Source organism: Sinohyriopsis cumingii, chromosome 10 (genome assembly GCF_028554795.1).
Source record: "Sinohyriopsis cumingii isolate HCF-2022 chromosome 10, ASM2855479v2, whole genome shotgun sequence".
Taxonomy (NCBI): Eukaryota; Metazoa; Mollusca; class Bivalvia; order Unionida; family Unionidae; genus Sinohyriopsis; species Sinohyriopsis cumingii.
In genome coordinates, this window is record NC_142970.1 from 59,263,504 (window position 1) to 59,282,533 (window position 19,030).

At 35.3% G+C, this 19,030-nt stretch overlaps 1 protein-coding gene across 1 annotated transcript in view; it reads right to left on the reverse strand.

The window, feature by feature from the left end:
• The window catches only part of LOC149790208 (uncharacterized), a 196,597-nt gene extending 186,135 nt beyond the window's left edge, over positions 1–10,462 (reverse strand). Inside the window, exon 1 of the mRNA XM_089972214.1 lies at positions 10,197–10,462. Coding sequence (XP_089828340.1) covers positions 10,197–10,296 — 100 coding nt within the window. The 5' untranslated portion in view covers positions 10,297–10,462. The remainder of the gene's footprint in view (positions 1–10,196) is intronic.
• Between the last annotated feature and the right edge of the window lie 8,568 nt (positions 10,463–19,030).

The window sequence follows — 19,030 nt, forward strand, 5'->3', positions numbered from 1 at the left end:
TCGTATCAGTATATCGCCAAGATTATGGCAGTATATCGCCACAACCACGTTAGAACATTGCAACAATCATCTCAGTACTGCACCATAATCATATCAGGATATCGCCACAATCAAGTCAGTATATCGCCATAGCTATGGTGTATTTGAGACATAGGTGCTGCATAACATCGCTGGTATAATAACAAAATGCACGCAAGTGTCGATTAAGTGGAGTTATAAAAGGCCCTTCTTCGTTCGTACAACTCTACCCATGGGGGGGGGTTATAAAAGGCCCTTCTTCGTTCGTACAACTCTACTCATGGGGGTTATTATGTGTCTCCTTTTCTTATCCATTTCTCCTTCACTGCAAAGCCGTTTTCAATTTGAAACAATTAGTACGTACGGTTCGTTAATCAAAGATATTTACAGTAAAGAGTTTGGTCTATTATTATGGGTAACTCGGTGTTGGGCACGAAAATTAATCCTACACGAGTAGCATTGGCATATAGCCGATCATACTGAAATGCAATCGGAGTACTTGTTCCCCTGCCAGTTAATGATGTCATAACATTACTTGTTTGCTTTCTTAATATTCTATATGATTTTGTATTCATTCCCTAGTTATATGCTGAAGGTACGAGTTATATGTTCAACTATATGTCCAAGACACATATTAAACAGGTACGTGTAATTTTCAAGACTGTCTTGTAATTTAGGAAGATTTCATAAATATAAAGGACCATCTAGTCAATTAGTTTCATACGACAAATTTTGTTCAAATAAAATGATAGATTCAGGCTTTTGTCTACAAATTGCTGTAACAGAACCTGTTTCAAACTTGGGAGTATGGACGGACAGTCATTTTGTTTCAATAAAAAGAGGAAAAATACCCATCTACAAAGACAAATGGTCCTTTCCTCTAATAAAGTAGATTTTGCAGTGCAAGTTTTATTTTTGCGAAAGAAGGTTCCATGGCATTTTTGTATTATTCGTTTTTCCGTGGAGGAAACAGTCACGTGTAAATTGCCAAGGTGATCATGTACAACAATAAGGCAGCATACTTGTATTATTGTATAGTGCAACGCGCTCGATGACCATGGTTTGGTGGGCTTCTCAGTTAAATAGCATGTCTTGGAATGCGAAAATAAGTATACAATTTCATAAATTCCTCAAGATAATAAATGGGTTTACTAAAACTACGCAAGTTTTGCGTGGAATGTTGTCTTGCGTGCGTTTGAGTTTCAAGTACCCCTCAAAATACTTTAATACCAAACCGTGTATCAAGTTCTCCCTTAAATAATTTAACACCAAACTATGTATCAAGTACTCCCCTAAACAATTTAACACCGAACTGTATATAAAGTACTCCCCTAAATACATGAACACCGAACTGTGTATCAAGTACTCCACTAAATGTGTAAACATTGAACTGTGTATCAAGTATTCCCGTAATTACTTGTATCAAGTACTTCCCTAAATCCTTTAACATTGAAATGTGTATCAAGTACTCTCCTAAATACTCTAACACCATAATTTGATACATAATATTAAGCAACTGTCCTCGACAGTACTTATAATGCATGACGTGGGAGCAACGAAACTTTGATTCATCAGGAGTTATTCGATTTAGTCACATCATAATGAAAGTTAAGTATACCACAATTACCTAAAAACGGAAATGTTTACAGTAGCCTCCCTTGATCCTGTAGACAATGGCGCAGTTCCATTAGCATTGTTATTATGAAACATAATTCTAGCACACCTGCCTGTTCACGCTTCTTCAGTAAATGCAAACAATTATTTTTCTTGACACTTTGAATCTGAGTTTTCAAATATGTGAGATGATGGTATATTTAAGCATAATAAAATCAGCGAAAAATGATATTTCAATCTGAATGTAGAACAGCTTAACAAAGCTTTAACGAAACAAAAAGTGGGGCAAAACTTAGTATATTTAGGCATCATATCTGTTATACAACCGTAGTGTGGTTGCCAGTGCAACACCGTCTAAATAGAACCGTAGTGATAGCCAATACAACATCATCAAGATACGACTGAGGTGTGATTGCCAATGCAACGCCATCTAAATACAACCGTTGTGATGGCCAATGCAACACCATCAAGATATGACTGTAGTGTAATTGCCAATACAACACCATCTAAATACAACTGTAGTGATATCCAATACAACGCCATCACGATACGACTGTAGTGTGATTGCCAGTACAAGGTTATGTAAATATAACGGCATGTGATTGCCCATGCAACACCATCCAAATACAAGGCCACGAATATACAAATGTAGTGTAATTGCCAATGTAAAGCCATCTAAATAAAAACTTCTTATGATCACGAATGCAACGCCATCGAAATAAAACCGTAGTGTGTTTGCCAATACAACGCCATCAAGACACAACTGTAGTGTGATTACCAATGCAAAGATATCTAAATAAAATAAAATAAAAGTTAAACAAAATCAAAACCTTGTTCATGTCACAAGTTTACGCAGACACGTTTTGCTGCGGGTTTCACTTTGTCCTTTCTCCTTCAGTGAGTTAAGCTTTTCTTATATTTATAAACACGATTTTCGGAACCAAACAAAGCAGAACAGCCTAGCGGGTGGCACCCTGAAAGGATGAGTCATCAATGTAAATACGATACTGTAATATTTCCATGCTTATGTTCATATTCACTGTTGCAAAACTCGATGGTCATTTTTTAAATACTATTTTGGTTTTATAGTAAAATGTTTCTACTGGACCCGTGTGTTGTCAAGGTCGTGAGTTCAAATCCCATATAGGTCGAGTCTGGTTAGCTGTAAAGACGTATCTCTGTACAATATCCGTCCATAAACAACTTCCTTTATGTCTTTCTTGAGAAAATCTTTTCACTCATCTACATTAAGGTTGTACATTTGTATTCGTAAACCGAAACAGACTGGACAAATTGGGTACTACCTATATTGTTCCCCATAAAGGAAGTAAAGCTGCAAAGTTACTATGTACGTAATGTGTGTGTGAGAGAGGAAGAATATTGGATTTCGAGAAACCATCGGAACATCACTCTGCCATATCCTAAAAGCCGCGAAATAACCCGTGAAGTAGCTGTACGAATACCCGTCAGTTTTTATGGGTCAGCTGATTTGCCTCTGGCGATGTGCACACGTTAAGATACGAGAGCAAAGGCCGACAATGATCCGATTGAGACTTAGTTTCCTTCCGCCGCCATATTTTGCAAGGTAAACAATTGAAGTTCACAATATAGTCCCTTTCACGACAAGACGGAAAAGGCTGACGATGTTCCGATTTTTCGGGAAAGTCATTATTGAATGGACGATACATTTTCTTCAACCTAATGCATTCAGCAGAGAAGTACGAATTCCAATAGCCTCAGAGTTTATCAGTCTTTCAATGCAAGACCTCTAATAGTCGTTCTGTTACTCACTTTATCATACATTTTATCTAATAACAACAATAACGTTTACGTTTCAGACATTACTGACTCAAAGTACCAACACAGAAACAAAGAAAAATTTGCCAGTGTAAAGTCGATGGTTTTCGGACACTAAGACAGCATATAGACCATACACAAAGCGTACATCATGTAACCTATCACAACTTGTATAATCTATCCCCAGTGTTGTCCCCTGTACACAAAATAAAAATACCATCCAGATGGACCCTATCCTCGTTAAAGTGCATTTTGCTTCTCTGGTAAGGTAATTGCCCCTTTTGAAATTCAGCAACAAAACTTCACTTTAAAAAGTCAGCATCTCATTGATACAAATAACTTTCTTTCAACAAAAGGCATTTCTGTTTTAAAACTGGATGGATTTTATGCATTTGCAATTATTATATAGAGAGAAAAGAATTACAAAGAGCTGTGCATTACAATTGATACCTAATCATATCTGGAACTTATCGATCAACCCTACTTACCATACTTCCAATGTAAGCCGATAACTGCCATTCTGACCGTCCGCTCCGGTGGTCTAGTGGTGAGAGCGTCAACCCTGGATGCGGAAGGTCGCGGATTCAAACCCCTGCATAGTCATATCAACGACTTATATAAATGTTGCTAGCAGCTGTCTTGCTTTTCGCTCAGCATTAAGAGGTAGGTGTTAGGACTGGTCGGCCTGATGTCAGGATAATGTGACTGGGTGGGACATCATGATACGTGTCTGCGGCATGATGCCCCAGTGCTAGATATCACTATAACTGTCACACTACAGACATCGTAGCAATATGACTGAAAAAAGCTACGTTAAAGCTCCAAAACGCGCGCGTGGGCACACACACACACACACCATTCTGACCAACTCGAATATTTACAAAACAATGCATGACGGGGATCGAGAAGCTGCAATCGCAACTTTTATATTCGCACTTTCTCAGTACAATCCAAAGTAAATCCAAATAATATTAAACGGTATGAGTTTTCGTTAAATTGTTGCGTCGACATACATCAAACATCAACATACATCGACATACAGAGAAGGAATATTTTTGCTTCGCAGAAACAGTCGAAGTGGTCCAACAACGTTGAGGGTTTGAGTGGTACGAGACGTAAGGCAGGGCATAATTTACATACGAGAGCACTAGAAGCGTCTTGCTTCTAGTGCTCTCGTATGGAAACTATGCCTTGCCTTACTTGACAGTCATGGGATAATACTACTTCCTGTCTTACTTGGCTGTCATCAGGCAATACTACGTTCTGCCTTTTTGACAGTCATGGGTAATACTTCTCAATGGCTTATTTGACAGTCAAGGGATAATACTACGTCCTGCCTTATTTGACAGCGATGGGGTAATACTTCGCAATGTCTTATTTGACAGTCGTGGGGTAATACTACGTTCTGTCTTACCTGACAGCAATGGGGTAGTACTTCGCAATGCCTTATTTGACAATCATGGGGTAATACTACGTCATGGCTTATATGACGGTCATGTTGTATAACTTCGCAAAGCATAACTTGACAGTCACGGGGTAATACTTCGTAATGCCTTATTTGACAGTAAAAGGGTAATACTTCGCAGTGCCTTATGTGACAGTCATGCGGTAATACTTCGCAATACCTAACTTGACAGTCATGCGGTAATACTTCGCAATGACTTATTTAACAGTCATAGGGTAATACTACATCCTGGCTTATCTGACCATCATGCGGTAATACTTCGCAAAGCCTAACTTGATAGTCACTGGGTAATACTTAGCAATGACTTATTTGACAGTCATGGTGCAATACTATGTCTTATCTTATTTGACGATCATGTGGTAATACTAAGTCCTACTTATCTGAGAGTCAAATAACACTGCTGATAACAACTACACACTATTCATGTCAACGCTATAGGACGCACAATACTAATTATATGGAAAAATGGGAACCAGCCTGGAAATCGGTGAACATAACATAGAGTATGTATGGGCTTGGCTGGACAGGATTGGTTAATAATGTAAGTGAAAATTAAAAATGTATGATCAAATTTATAATAATGAAAAGGACAATAGTTTTATTATATCCACACCCACATGAAATATAACAAGAAAATGACTGAATAAAGACGCCTAATAAACAACTATCACCATCGCAATTAAATACCCAATCCATGATCGCAAGAGAAAGAAAAAAGAATGAGATTTTCTAGAAATCCATATGAAGGAAATGTATTACTATTATTATTATTATTATTATTATTATTACATTTAGAAAATCTTCCGTAAAAAGTAATTTATCCACTCTCCCTATGCATAAGCTGTATGTAATACTTGAGAAATCTAAACTGATTGTCGCTAAGAGGATAAGAAAAGAAATACTCAACGTGGTGGGATATTTTCCGCTAGAACTGTTTAGCGCTGATGTAATTGCTTCTTGACCGTAGGGTCATGGGGTACATACCATTACGTTCATATTGCTCATGCATCGTGTATTATGAGTTTATCGTAAATCTATCCATGCATTATGAGGTATTCGTACATTTTAAGTCGATCTATCCATGTAACTTTCGGATCACAGAGACGAAAGTATTCGGAATTTATCTACATTTATTTAGTTAAAAAATTGAGATATTAGAATTGTTTGAAATACAGGTACAAAAATACGAGGAATAAATATAATAAATATAACATGAAACAAGCAAGTTTCAGGCTTGTAAATATATTGGTAGTCACATCTTAAGACGGCTAAATAAGAATCACATCGCCTCTTCGAAGGAATGAATATAAACATATAAACTTGGGTCTAACTTTTGACTGGTGTCTGACATCCAGCATACAAGTGTAAACAGATCTGAACATAAGGGATGAGGCTTGTGGGGCGACATGTTCAAAACCTTAGCTTGGAAGAAAAACATGAAATTTATGTTGAAAAAATCAAATGTGAAACGAACTTGCAACGTACAGTTATTAAAATAAAAAATGTATGACAAATTTTTGGCGGAAATATACTAATAATTTTCATGTCGAAAACGAAAGCTGCATGATGTTTACAAAACCAATATATTTATAAATCATGTCTGAATAACACAAATCATATTATCTTAAAGTTCGCTTAAAACAGGTGTATTTTGTGCCTAATTCAAAGATAGTTTCGATCCTCTTTAAGTTTTGTTATAGAAATAAACTGACATTATATTCAAGTACAAAACTGAAACTATAATCACGTAGAATACAACATATATTATAAATCAAATGTCTTCTAAAACAAATCCCTTAAGATAAGAGCGTACTTCCAGTTAAAGCATATTCATATACCAACATCGACTAAAACGTACTCGTACCAAACATCGATTAAAATATGTACTCATACCAAATATCGACTAAAACATGTACTCATACCAAATATCGATTAAAACATGTACTCGTACCAAACATCGACTAAAACATGTACTCGTACCAAATATCAATTAAAACATGTACTCGTACCAAATATCGACTATAACATGTACTCGTACCAAACATCGACTAAAACATGTACTCGTGCCAAACATCGACTAAAGTTTGAACTCGTACCAAACATCGACTAAAACATGTACTCGTACCAAACATCGACTAAAGTTTGAACTCGTACCAAACATCGACTATAACATATACTCATACCAAACATGGACTAAAATATATACTTGCACCAAACATCGACTAAAATATATACTTGTACCACAAATCGACTAAAAGATGTCTTCATTTCAAACATCGACTAATATGTACTTATTATACTGATAACAACAAAAAATCACCCCGGGCCTTTTTACAATTAATTTAGCGCTCTTTAAGGCATGTTTGCTAGCATATACAAGCTTTAAAAGAGAATTATGTTCACCTCTGTATAATATCAGCTTCTGACTAAACCTTCCGATTTCACAATAAACCGAACTGGAAATATAATAATGTTCAGTCTATACCGATCTGGAAGCATTCGCAGTTGATCGTCACATCTGCTTATGCTTGTCATCAATCTGTGATACGATCTAAACACACCGAGACTATAACAAAATCGTCCAAAAAATGTCAAATACAAATCTCAGAATCTACACGGAACATAAATCGTCAGAAATCACTGTTTTTTCTAATGAATGGCTGGTTATAAACGAAACTTTCTGCACGTTACTTACTATACCATGCCAAGGAAACGAAAGGTACCTGTCTTTCATTAGGGAATCCGACACACACTGACTTGGTCGGGTATTAAACTTGTTACCACTGTATTACGAACCTGAAGTCCTACCACTGATCCCTTTACCTCTTCCTCCACATAGCAATGTACAGTCCGTATGCTTAGTGTACCTTCCTGAAATATAGGCGACACATGCCCCCTCCCCCAAAAAATGTCTGGTACCCTTGTAGCATGGCCAGATTAGGGACCAGCCAATTCAAGTTTGGGAGTTGAGGACTTGGATTTTATTTATTAGATGTATTTTTCTCTCCATTTACCTAAATATAGTATTTTTATCAACTTAGAAATGGCTCTAGGATTGTACTTCCAGAAATCTCAGTAAGGATTTTTTGTAATCAAGCATTGTGACAAGTGGAACTTAGTAATATTTTATTTTTTCAAAATACAAATAAATGCAAAGACTACTTCCCTCTTTGCATACTTTAAATGGCTAGTCCCTTATATTTGTTTATACAACCAAGAGTTCCACGACATTGGATATTGATACAAAGCATGTTGACATAATGAGTGAAATTCCTTTTTGTTGCCACTTGTTAAATTGTACAAAATTTTGTCCAAATTGCAACTATTTGAAACATATGTAACTAAATAGAAGTTCTAGTCAAATGTCTTATTTTATATTTACATCCAGGCTAGTAAAACCGATGAGCACATATTAAAGGGCTAAGACGAAACGGCATAAATCCGTCTTCGTGGTAAAACAAGACATATTTTAATCCGTCGTCGTGATACAACAAGACATGTTTCAATCCGTATTCGTGGTACAATAAGACATGTTTCAATCCGTCTTCGTGGTACAACGAGACATGTTTCAATCCATCTTCGTGGTACAACAAGACATGTTTCAATCCGTCTAAGTGGTACAACAAGACATGTTTCAATCCGTCGTCGAAGAACAAGACATGTTTCAATCCGTCGTCGTGGTACACCAAGACATGTTTCAATCCATCTTCGTGGTACAACAAGACATGTTTCCATCCGTCTAAGTGGTACAACAAGACATGTTTCAATCCGTCGTCGAAGAACAAGACATGTTTCAATCCGTCGTCGTGGTACAAAAAGACATGTTTCGATCTGTCGTCAAAGAACAAGACATGTTTCAATCCGTCGTTCTGGTACAACAAGATATTTTAATCCTTTTTTCACTAATATTGTTAACAAAATTTTCAAAATTCATTTAAAGTCCTAACACAATAATCTCAGAACATTTGCATTCGGCTCGAAAGAAAGTAAGCTCCCGGACGAAAGAAATATAAACTAGTTTAACTTACAAAACATTAAGACTCGGTGTACATATATTTCTGTTTTGGGGCGGGGTAAAGGGTAACAGTGGCTCAAAATGCTGGCTTGATACTAGGAACTTTTCCAAAAGTAAACTTTAATGTCATTTTTCCCATATCTATATTATATGTACAATTTTATGTTTCCTTGTGAAATAAGAAACCAACAATGTGTAAGTTTGTTTATACTAATTCCAAACTGACTAGATCTACGGTAATATTGCATTTTCTTTATACAAATGCAAGTCAACTTTTATGGGGGAGGGGACCGGATCATATTTATGTTTGGACGCATGCATCCTGTAGGGCTCTCCTTTTTTAAACCCTTGCATTTTACTTGTGAAATATTTTTATCGTTTTGCTCTGAACAAATTCTTAAATTTGTATTCATTGTGTGATACAAGACTCATGCCCTGCAAATGTCGAGCGCGTTTGTATAAAATTGAAAATGAAAGTTTTTGACTACTCACAATGTTTCTTTCTTTCTTTTTTCATTTCTTTAATACTTTTTTATATATTCTGCAAAGTCTTCCGTGTTTCAAAACTATGGCTCAAAGTCCCATTTCCAAACACAACAAAAGATGAAGAAAACAAAATCCACTTTAACTCGCAGACAGTGTACCTTAAAAATGAGTGGAATATTGCTTCCATAATACAACTAAATCATACTGGAAATAAATGATAACGCAGGCAATGTTCGGACAAAAATAACAATGTACGAAACTTAACAACATTTACAGCAATCGCCAGAAAAGGAAAGTTACCCTTTGCGTCTATCCGTCTTACGGCCGTACCCAAGAGGGTACTTAGCTATAAGAACAAAAGTCACTGCAAACCTTGAATAAAGCTCCAACACAGTGATTTCAAATAGCTCAACTGATTACTCATTGTTTCAATAAGATGAGAAAGATCGCATAACTTTAATATGTTGAACAATTACCTTAACACACACATGTGCGGGAAGTACTTTGATCTTGTACACAGGTATATTTTATACCTGGCCTGTTTACACAACGATAGACTCGATTTTAATAACTTAGCCGGAGACGCTACGATATGATCAAGGAATGTCTAATGCTACATGAGAAATTTCCTTAGAACAATTTACACATAACGACTGCCGTTTACACTCCGCAGCTAAAACAATTTTTTTAACTAACTTTTTCATTAGACATTACTCCCACTGTTAAGTTTTATATGTCATATAACAGTAAATACAATTGATTTAATACAAATACACCTAGTATAATGTAGGTATACCTTACCTTGTGATTCCGTCTGAGAAACACAATCCACACGGGTAAAAATCCATCCAAATATCGGACCAAGAAGAATCAGCGAAATTGTCAAGCTTGTAGCCATCATCAAGCTGTACTGACTATTCCACGTTGTGCTAAAGATTGTACATTTTCATCCTGTATCAAAAACTTCCAACTCGATGCAACACACACTAGTATGGAACGCCAGAGCTGTCTGAAGATGAGAATTATTATTATATGATGTACATTTGTACTTATAAGATGTGCAAACTTCTTTATATGACGTGCTTTTGTACTTATATGATGTGCACACGTCTTTATATGCTGTGCTTTTGTACTTACATGATGTGCAACCTTCTTTATATGATGTGTTTTTGTAAATATATGATGTGCAAACTTCTTTATATGCTGTGCTTTCTTCCTTATATGATGTGCAAACGTCTTTATATGTTGTGCATTTGTACTTATATGATGTGCAAACCTCTTTATATGCTAAGCTTTTGTACTGATATGATGTGCAAACTTCTTTATATGCTGTGGGTTCGTTGTTACATGATGTGGAAACTTCATTATATGATGTACTTTCTTCCTTATACGTTCTGCAAACTTCATTATATGCTGTGTTTTTTTCCTTATATGACGTGCAAACGTCTTTATATGCTGTGCATTCGTCTTTATATGAAACTTCATTATAATGAGAAGCAAAACAGAACTTGCGCAGGCGCGTGAAGTTGCCAAGCTATGGCACGCTGGTGAAATAGGCTAAAATGGCAGACTCGATATCTAATGTTCTTAAACAATTGACTTTAGATTATTACATTGGGATATTTGAAGCACAGAAAATCTTGCTCGATATTGTGTTCAAGCTATCATTGTATGACTTTCAATGTTTGGGCCATGTCAATAGGTCTGACATTATGAGGCTGCGGAGAGAATGAGTCAAATATGGAAACTGTCAACCATATTGGATCAGCAACCACCTCGGCCGCCAAGAATTTAGCATACCAAAAATTACTATTGAAGGGCTTCTTGAGACATGATTTACAGTTATGGATATCAGCCAAACAGTGTCTGTTTCAGAAACTACTGTATATTGAAGAATGAGACAATACAACCTCAGTAGATTTGACTTTTCGGTTGTCAATGATAAAACGCTCGACTTCTCCGTTAATAAAATAATAAGAGAATTCCCACATTGTGGTGAAGCAATGATAGGACAGATCTTGTATCATAGAAATATCAAGGTTTGCGTTATTAGTTAATATTGTTTTTATTACATTTTTATAACACTGCTAAATGGGTACTCTATAGTGAACCATTTAATGTGTTTAATGTATAAATGTATTTATCTGCAACAATGACAAAGAAAGAATTGCTCTTATGTTCACTGGCCATATTCATCCTTTGGATGTATTGATGCTTGGATGTGAAATCATGTGCCTGGATGGAATAAATTAAGCCACGACATTTAGTTCCCATACAAGTTTGCAATGGACGTTTTACATTGTCTTTAAAGTTAAGAGACTTAGTATCTTGCTCATTTAGTACCTAAACTAAACTAAATTAAGTTGTATAACAGAAAACATGCAAGGCTAAATTCAATATATACAATATATCAATTTAAATTATACAATTTTATATAGTGCATTGTCATTAAGTCCATTAGGATACAAAGTATCTAACTTATGACTCCAATAAGTTTGTTTTATGAGTCTATTCATCTCACCATGCACAATATATTTTGCTATGAAAGAAAAATCGAGTAGAGAGTGATTATTGGTGTTAAAGTGTGTTGAAATATTAGAGGAAAACTGAGGATCTCGATAGATAAAATTTATATGAAAGCAATGATTAATCACTTGTTGAAGTGTTTGCCCATAATATAGCATGCTACATTTTTTACAGGATATCAAATAAATCACATCAGTTTGTATGCAGTTACTGTCATAACGTAGAGAAAATACGTCTTTTGTATTAGCACTACTGACATAAGTACATTCTCTTCTGTTTGCACATTGAGAGCACCGGTGTCTGCTACATTTAAATGACAAAAAGTATATTTTTTATTTTCTGTCTGTTTAGTTGTAATTAAACAATCTTGCAAATTATTGGGTCTTCTATAAGCGAGAATTGGTTTAATTGTGTAAAGTGATTTTACGTTGGTTTTATTAGATAAGTTTAGGAGACCATAATATAAAGAAGTTTGCACATCATGTAAGTACAAATGCACATCATATAAAGAAGTTTGCAAATCATATAAGTACAAATGCACACCATATAAAGAGGTTTCCACATCATATAAGTACAAAAGCACACCATATAAAGAAGTTTGCAAATCATATAAGTACAAATGCACACCATATAAAGAGGCTTCTACATCATATAAGTACAAATGCACATCATATAAAGAAGTATGCACAGCATATAAAGACGTTTGCACATCATACAAAGAAGTTTGGACATCATATAAGTACAAATGCACATCATATAAAGAAGTTTGGACATCATGTTAAGTACAAGTGCACATCATATAAAGAGGTTTCCACATCATATAAGTACAAAAGCACACCATATAAAGAGGTTTCTACATCATATAAGTACAAATGCACACCATATAAAGAGGTTTCCACATCATATCAGTACAAAAGCACAGCATATTAAGATGTTTGCACATCATATAAGGACGAAAGCACCGAATATAAAGAAGTTTGCACATCACATAAGTACAAAAACACAGCATATAAGGAAGTGTGCACATCATATAAGTACAAATGCACACCATATAAAGAGGCTTCTACATCATATAAGTACAAATGCACACCATATAAAGAAGTTTACACATCATATAAGTATAAAAGGACATCATATAAAGAAGTTTGCACATCATATAAGTACAAAAGCACGGCATATAATGCACATTCTCATCTTAAGACAGCTCTGGCGTTCCATACTCTAGGCACTAGGAGTTTACTACAAGTTTGTTTAACACATCGAGTCCACCAGTCGCTGGATTAGCCGCACAAGGGACTCATTTAGTGACGTCACCACTAATAACTGATATTGTGGGACGGCTTTTGTAAACACATCGCGTGCCTCTTGGAGTTAAAAACTAATTTTGTCCTATTCTGAGAAATGTTACAGAATTTGTCTCACTTCTACAGTATGCTTCCAGTTCACAGAGAACTGTCAATAAGGTCTTCAGTGTTAAAGACTAGACTCATGACAGAAGTAATGCGATATCATGGAGTATATACAACGTTCTATAAGTTATTCAAAATCGAATAATCTAATATCGTTTAAAACGAAAGATACAAACAAAAATCCAATTCAGCATTCAGACAAAAACATAATGAAATGATCAAATCAAACCAGTTTGAAATCGCTGTTTTCAAGACGTAATATGTAAATCAGTCAAACAAACCAAGTTGAAATCGCTGTTTTTAAGACGTTCTATATTGAAATCGCTGTTTTTGAGACATACTATATTGAAATCGCTGTTTTAAGACGTACTATGTTGGATTTGCTGTTTTTTGGTACGTACTATGTTGAAATCGCTGTTTTTTAGATGTATTATATTGAAATCGTTTTCTTTTTAGACGTACTATGTTGAAATCGCCGTTTTTGAGACGTCCTATGTTGAAAGTGCTGTTTTTTTTATACGTACTATGTTGAAATCGCTATTTTTAAGACGCACTATGTTGAAATCGTTCTTGATTTAACACTTGACAATCATGTTCTTATTCGTAAACTCCTGGGCAGAGTTTTTGTTTTTCTCGAATGGAAGTTTAGTCAATTCTGTGAATTATCTACGACGAAGGAGAGAAGGGAAAAGAAAACTGATGCAATAAATCAGTTACACATTTAGATTGGACTTGACAAGGATAATCGTTGGTCTTTCAACGGTACAATTTAGAAGTCTATTTGCATTTATTTGCCCTTTACTCTAAGTCCAAATGTAAATTCATGCATACATATGTACATTTCTTGAATCAGCGCTGTCCTATTCTTCCTAGATTGTACCATACATACATACATACATACATACATACATACTAATATGCTATTAAAGTTTTCATAATATAAATAAATGCTACCCTTATGATTAACTGTTTTCTCTAAATATTAAAAAGACTTTACAGTTAATTTGACCAAATATCCAATACTTTAATGTATATTTAAGACGTAGGCTTGATACCAGTCTTTCCATTTATTGGAATGAAATTGGCTCTAAACTTTTATTGAAAACAAAATGATCATCTTCATTGCTATTGTAAATACATACTTGCACAGTCTTACATAGAACTTACTTTTATCAAAGATATGAATAAAATTGTCTTGTGTATTCCTACTACCATTATTGCTTCTACTAAAGCTTAGTTTACTGTGATGATTTGGAGAGACTTCTCTAAAACATAATTTGTCCCTTGGTGTTGTAGTGGTTGTTGTTAAACATATTCTATCCCTAGGTGTTATCGTGTCTGATACTCGAATGATTTTGTATCAATGAGAGCACGTGTCAGATGGTCTAATGATTTTGTAGCAATGAGAGCACGTGTCAGATGGTCTAATGATTTTGTATCAATGAGAGCACGTGTTTGACAGTATAATGATTTTGTACCAGCGAGAGCACGTGTCATATGGTCTAATAATTTTGTATCAATGAGAGCACGTGTTTGATAGTCTAATGATTTTGTACCAGTGAGAGCACGTGTCAGATGGTCTAATGATTTTGTAGCAATGAGAGCACGTGTCAGATGGTCTAATGATTTTGTATCAATGAGAGCACGTGTTTGATAGTCTAATGATTTTGTACCAGTGAGAGCACGTGTCAGATGGTCTAATGATTTTGTAGCAATGAGAGCACGTGTCAGATGGTCTAATGATTTTATACCAGTGAGAGCACGTGTCAGATTGTCTAATGATTTTGTATCAATGAGAGCACGTGTTTGATAGTATAATGATTATGCACTAATGAGAGTACCTGTTCGATAGTTAAATAATTTTTACATCAATGAGAGACTGATTTACACTACGACAAGAGAAAGGACTAACGTACATATCCCATAATATAAAATAAGTTAAAATATTTTGGGCAAGATCATCTACAGTCAAGTACATAACCTGACAACGTTCGTTTTGACATAGACCAACGTTAGTAATTTGGTATGTGAGGATATTTGCCAGAAGCTTATCATGGGTCGATGGTTCTTTCCGTGGTCTTTCAACCACTAAATATTCTGGATGCCATGCATAGCCTAGTTTGAACTGAAACATGGCGTTAAATTCAACAACTTTTTCGAGTTTGTGTTTTTTCATACATTGGAGGAATCTACGAGGATAACAACCATGATATCGAACGAGGTAGTAGATAATATCGCATACGGACACTTTGCGTTTTTAATATTCTCTATATAAGATGGGTGCTTGTATTTTCTTTAATTGTTTGTTTTCTTCGACGAATAATTAAACTAAAACAGGACGAGAGCCAGACTTCCTTCCCCGTATGTTGGTAGCCTCATATTATGACACATACTATTTTATCACACGAAGTCATGTTTTGTGTTTATGTACACGGCATGTATATATGCTGGTTCATTTTGTGAAAGAGATCCATAGAACCCGACAGATTTCAGGCTAGTCTGTTTGGACGGTGTTATGCCTTTTTCAATCATGCATATAAAAATAATAGCCTGATGAAATCTTCATTTTACTTTAATTTATTGATTAATACACGGATATGTATTGTAGTAACATAAAGCTATTTCAGTTATCAGTTCATAAGTGTTTTTATACTTATGTAACTTCAAAAAGAAGAGTATTGCGTGAAGCCAGCTTGAAACGTAGCCAAGCAGGAAAGAGTTTTGTATCTGTTATCTTGTCGGAAATTTTCATCATACTGCCAAATTTTATGTGTAACAGATTCCGCTACAGTTGATCTAATTTCAAACGAGCAACATAACTCATCGGGAAACGTCTTCAAACACACACTCAAACGAGCCAAATAACACATCGGGAAACGTCTTCAAAAACACACATTCAAACGAGCCACATAACACATCGGGAAACGTCTTCAAAAACACATATTCGATATAGATTGTTTCAGAGTATCAGTCGTATTATCGTAGTAATAGTTGTACCTGAGAAAAGCAATCGGGTCATGCTTATTTGAAAGATTTTCTTCGTGGCAAGTTTAGAAAATATTAGCACAAGTTTTAATTTTACCTCTTCGATAATACGCCATCGTCTTGCATGAACGCCCGGTAAAGTCGCTTATATCTGACACGAACAGGTGGTACAGTGTCATAAGTCTGACACTAACATGTGGCACAAAGACATAGGTCTGACATTAACAGCTGGTACAGTGGCAAAAGTCTGACTTGAACACATAGTACAATGTCATAGGTAAGACGTGAACAGGTGGTACAGAGGCATGGTTGTCTAAACCGAACACATGGATGACTGATGATTTGCTCGTACACATACGGCAGAGGGTGTGGAATATGCATCGTAATAATCTACCCTCCGTGTTCAATTTCTTTTTTCTTCTTTATGGAGCCCCAAAGTATTATTCGCACAAAAATGATAGAAATGAAACACAGATAAAAACGAAAGGTAGGGTCTGGATAGCGCATGTTTTGTATCTTCGGACCAGGGCTCATTATCCAGTGCAACACTTGCAAAATTTATTTAGTGATCAACTATACGAGGTAGGTGGTTTCCTGTGGGCTCCTCCTTGATCGGGACATACCGACATCAGAGTCTATCAAAATGGGTACACTAGGTTTCGATAATAAAGTTGTGCATTTGATGTAACATAAATTAAACTTAAACATAATTCAGGCAATAAATATCTTGATTTGTACAACATTTCGAGAAAATATTGTATGTAGTTATCGAAGAACATATGACTCTTTTAATGAAGGCGATAGTTAATAAATTTGGATATGTATGTTAGGGCGAAGGTTGAAATTGTTTCAAATAACGAATATTAATTTCATATTTCTTGATAATGTGTCGAATTTTTAGAGTTTTAAAAGATGCACATCGTTTCGATTCTTATTCGCCTCATGACAAGGGAAAGTGCTCTCCGTTTTACCTATATAAACATTGATAAATTGACATTTGACATGTACCTTGAAATCCACGATGTCCGCTGACTAACCTAGATGTAATGTGTGATGACGTTATCACGTAGAATCAAAAACTGCATTCCATGCTATCCAAATGATCCTTAAATTTCCAGTACGTAAACCGTATATAAAAAATCATATCTATTTCGTACGTTAACATTCCGCAAACATGATATCATATCACGCAAACGCAAATGGCGTCGATTATGCATAAAAGGAATTGCAAATCTGATAACATAGTTAGGGTTCATGTATGACAAGTCCGAAAACATAACATGTTCCCCTCAGATGTGTATCGGTTTTCTGCATGGGAATGAGAGAGAGAGAGAGAGAGAGAGAGAGATATCTGAACACTTAAATCGCTTTTTTAACCGTATCAACATACATTTTGATAGATTATACATTACATGCCGTCGTTGCCACAAGTATAAATTCTCTTTAAATAAGAAGGATTTTCCCCCAGTACGAAATAGCAATTAACTGATGGGATAAGAGTCCCATCCACTTAAGACTCAGATCCATGACGAGTGTTAAGAAATAATAAGATATTTAGACTCAAAACTTGTTTTTATTTTCTAAAAGGTTCACAACGATTCTGAACAATAAAGTTGGAATAATTCTTTGTTTTAAATTGAAAGATTAAACATATGCCATATAATAATTAAGGAGTCTGAGTTTCAAGTATGTGTGTATGTGCATTTGTGTGTGTGTGTGTGTGTAGAAATATATGGACATTTCTTTGAATATGAAAGGAAGAAGAGAAAACAAGTACGAGCCTATCTGATAAAAGTACGAACAACATTTCTGACACACTGTAATAGCTACCATTGCATATACACGTAACTTGCTCGCTATAGGACATCATCTTCAATTGCATATACAGGTAATTTGCTCGCTATAGGACATCATCTTCAATTGCATATACACGTAACTTGCTCGCTACAGGACATCATATTCATTTGTATATACACGTAACTTGCTCGCTATAGGACATCATCTTCAATTGCATATACACGTAACTTGTTCGCTATAGGATATCATATTAAATTGAATAGACATGTAAATTGTTCGCTTTATGACATCATATTCATTTGCATATATACGTAACTGGATCGCTATAGGACATCATATTCATTTGCATATAGACGTAACTTGCTTGCTATAGGGCATCATCTTCAATTGCATATACACGTAACTTACTCGTTATAGGACATCAAATTCATTTGCATATACGCGTACCTTGCTCGCTATAAGACATCTTCAACTGCATATACGCGTAGCTTGCTCGCTATAGGACATCATCTTCAATTGCATATACACATAACTTGCTCGCTATAGGATATCATATTTTATGGAATAGACATGTAACTTGCTCGCTTTATGACATCATATTCATTTGCATATATACGTAATTTGATCGCTATAGGACATATCAAAATGCATATACATGTTACTTGCTCGCTATAGGACATCATATTCATTTGCATATAGACGTACCTTGCTTGCTATAGGGCATCATATTAATTTGCATATACACCTAACTTGCTCGCTATAGGACATCATATTAATTTGCATATACACGTAACTTGCTCTCTATATGACATCATCTTCAATTGCATATACACGTAATTTGCTCGATATGGGACATATTCAATTGCATATACACGTGACTTGCTAGTTATAGAACACCACCTTCAATTGCATATACAC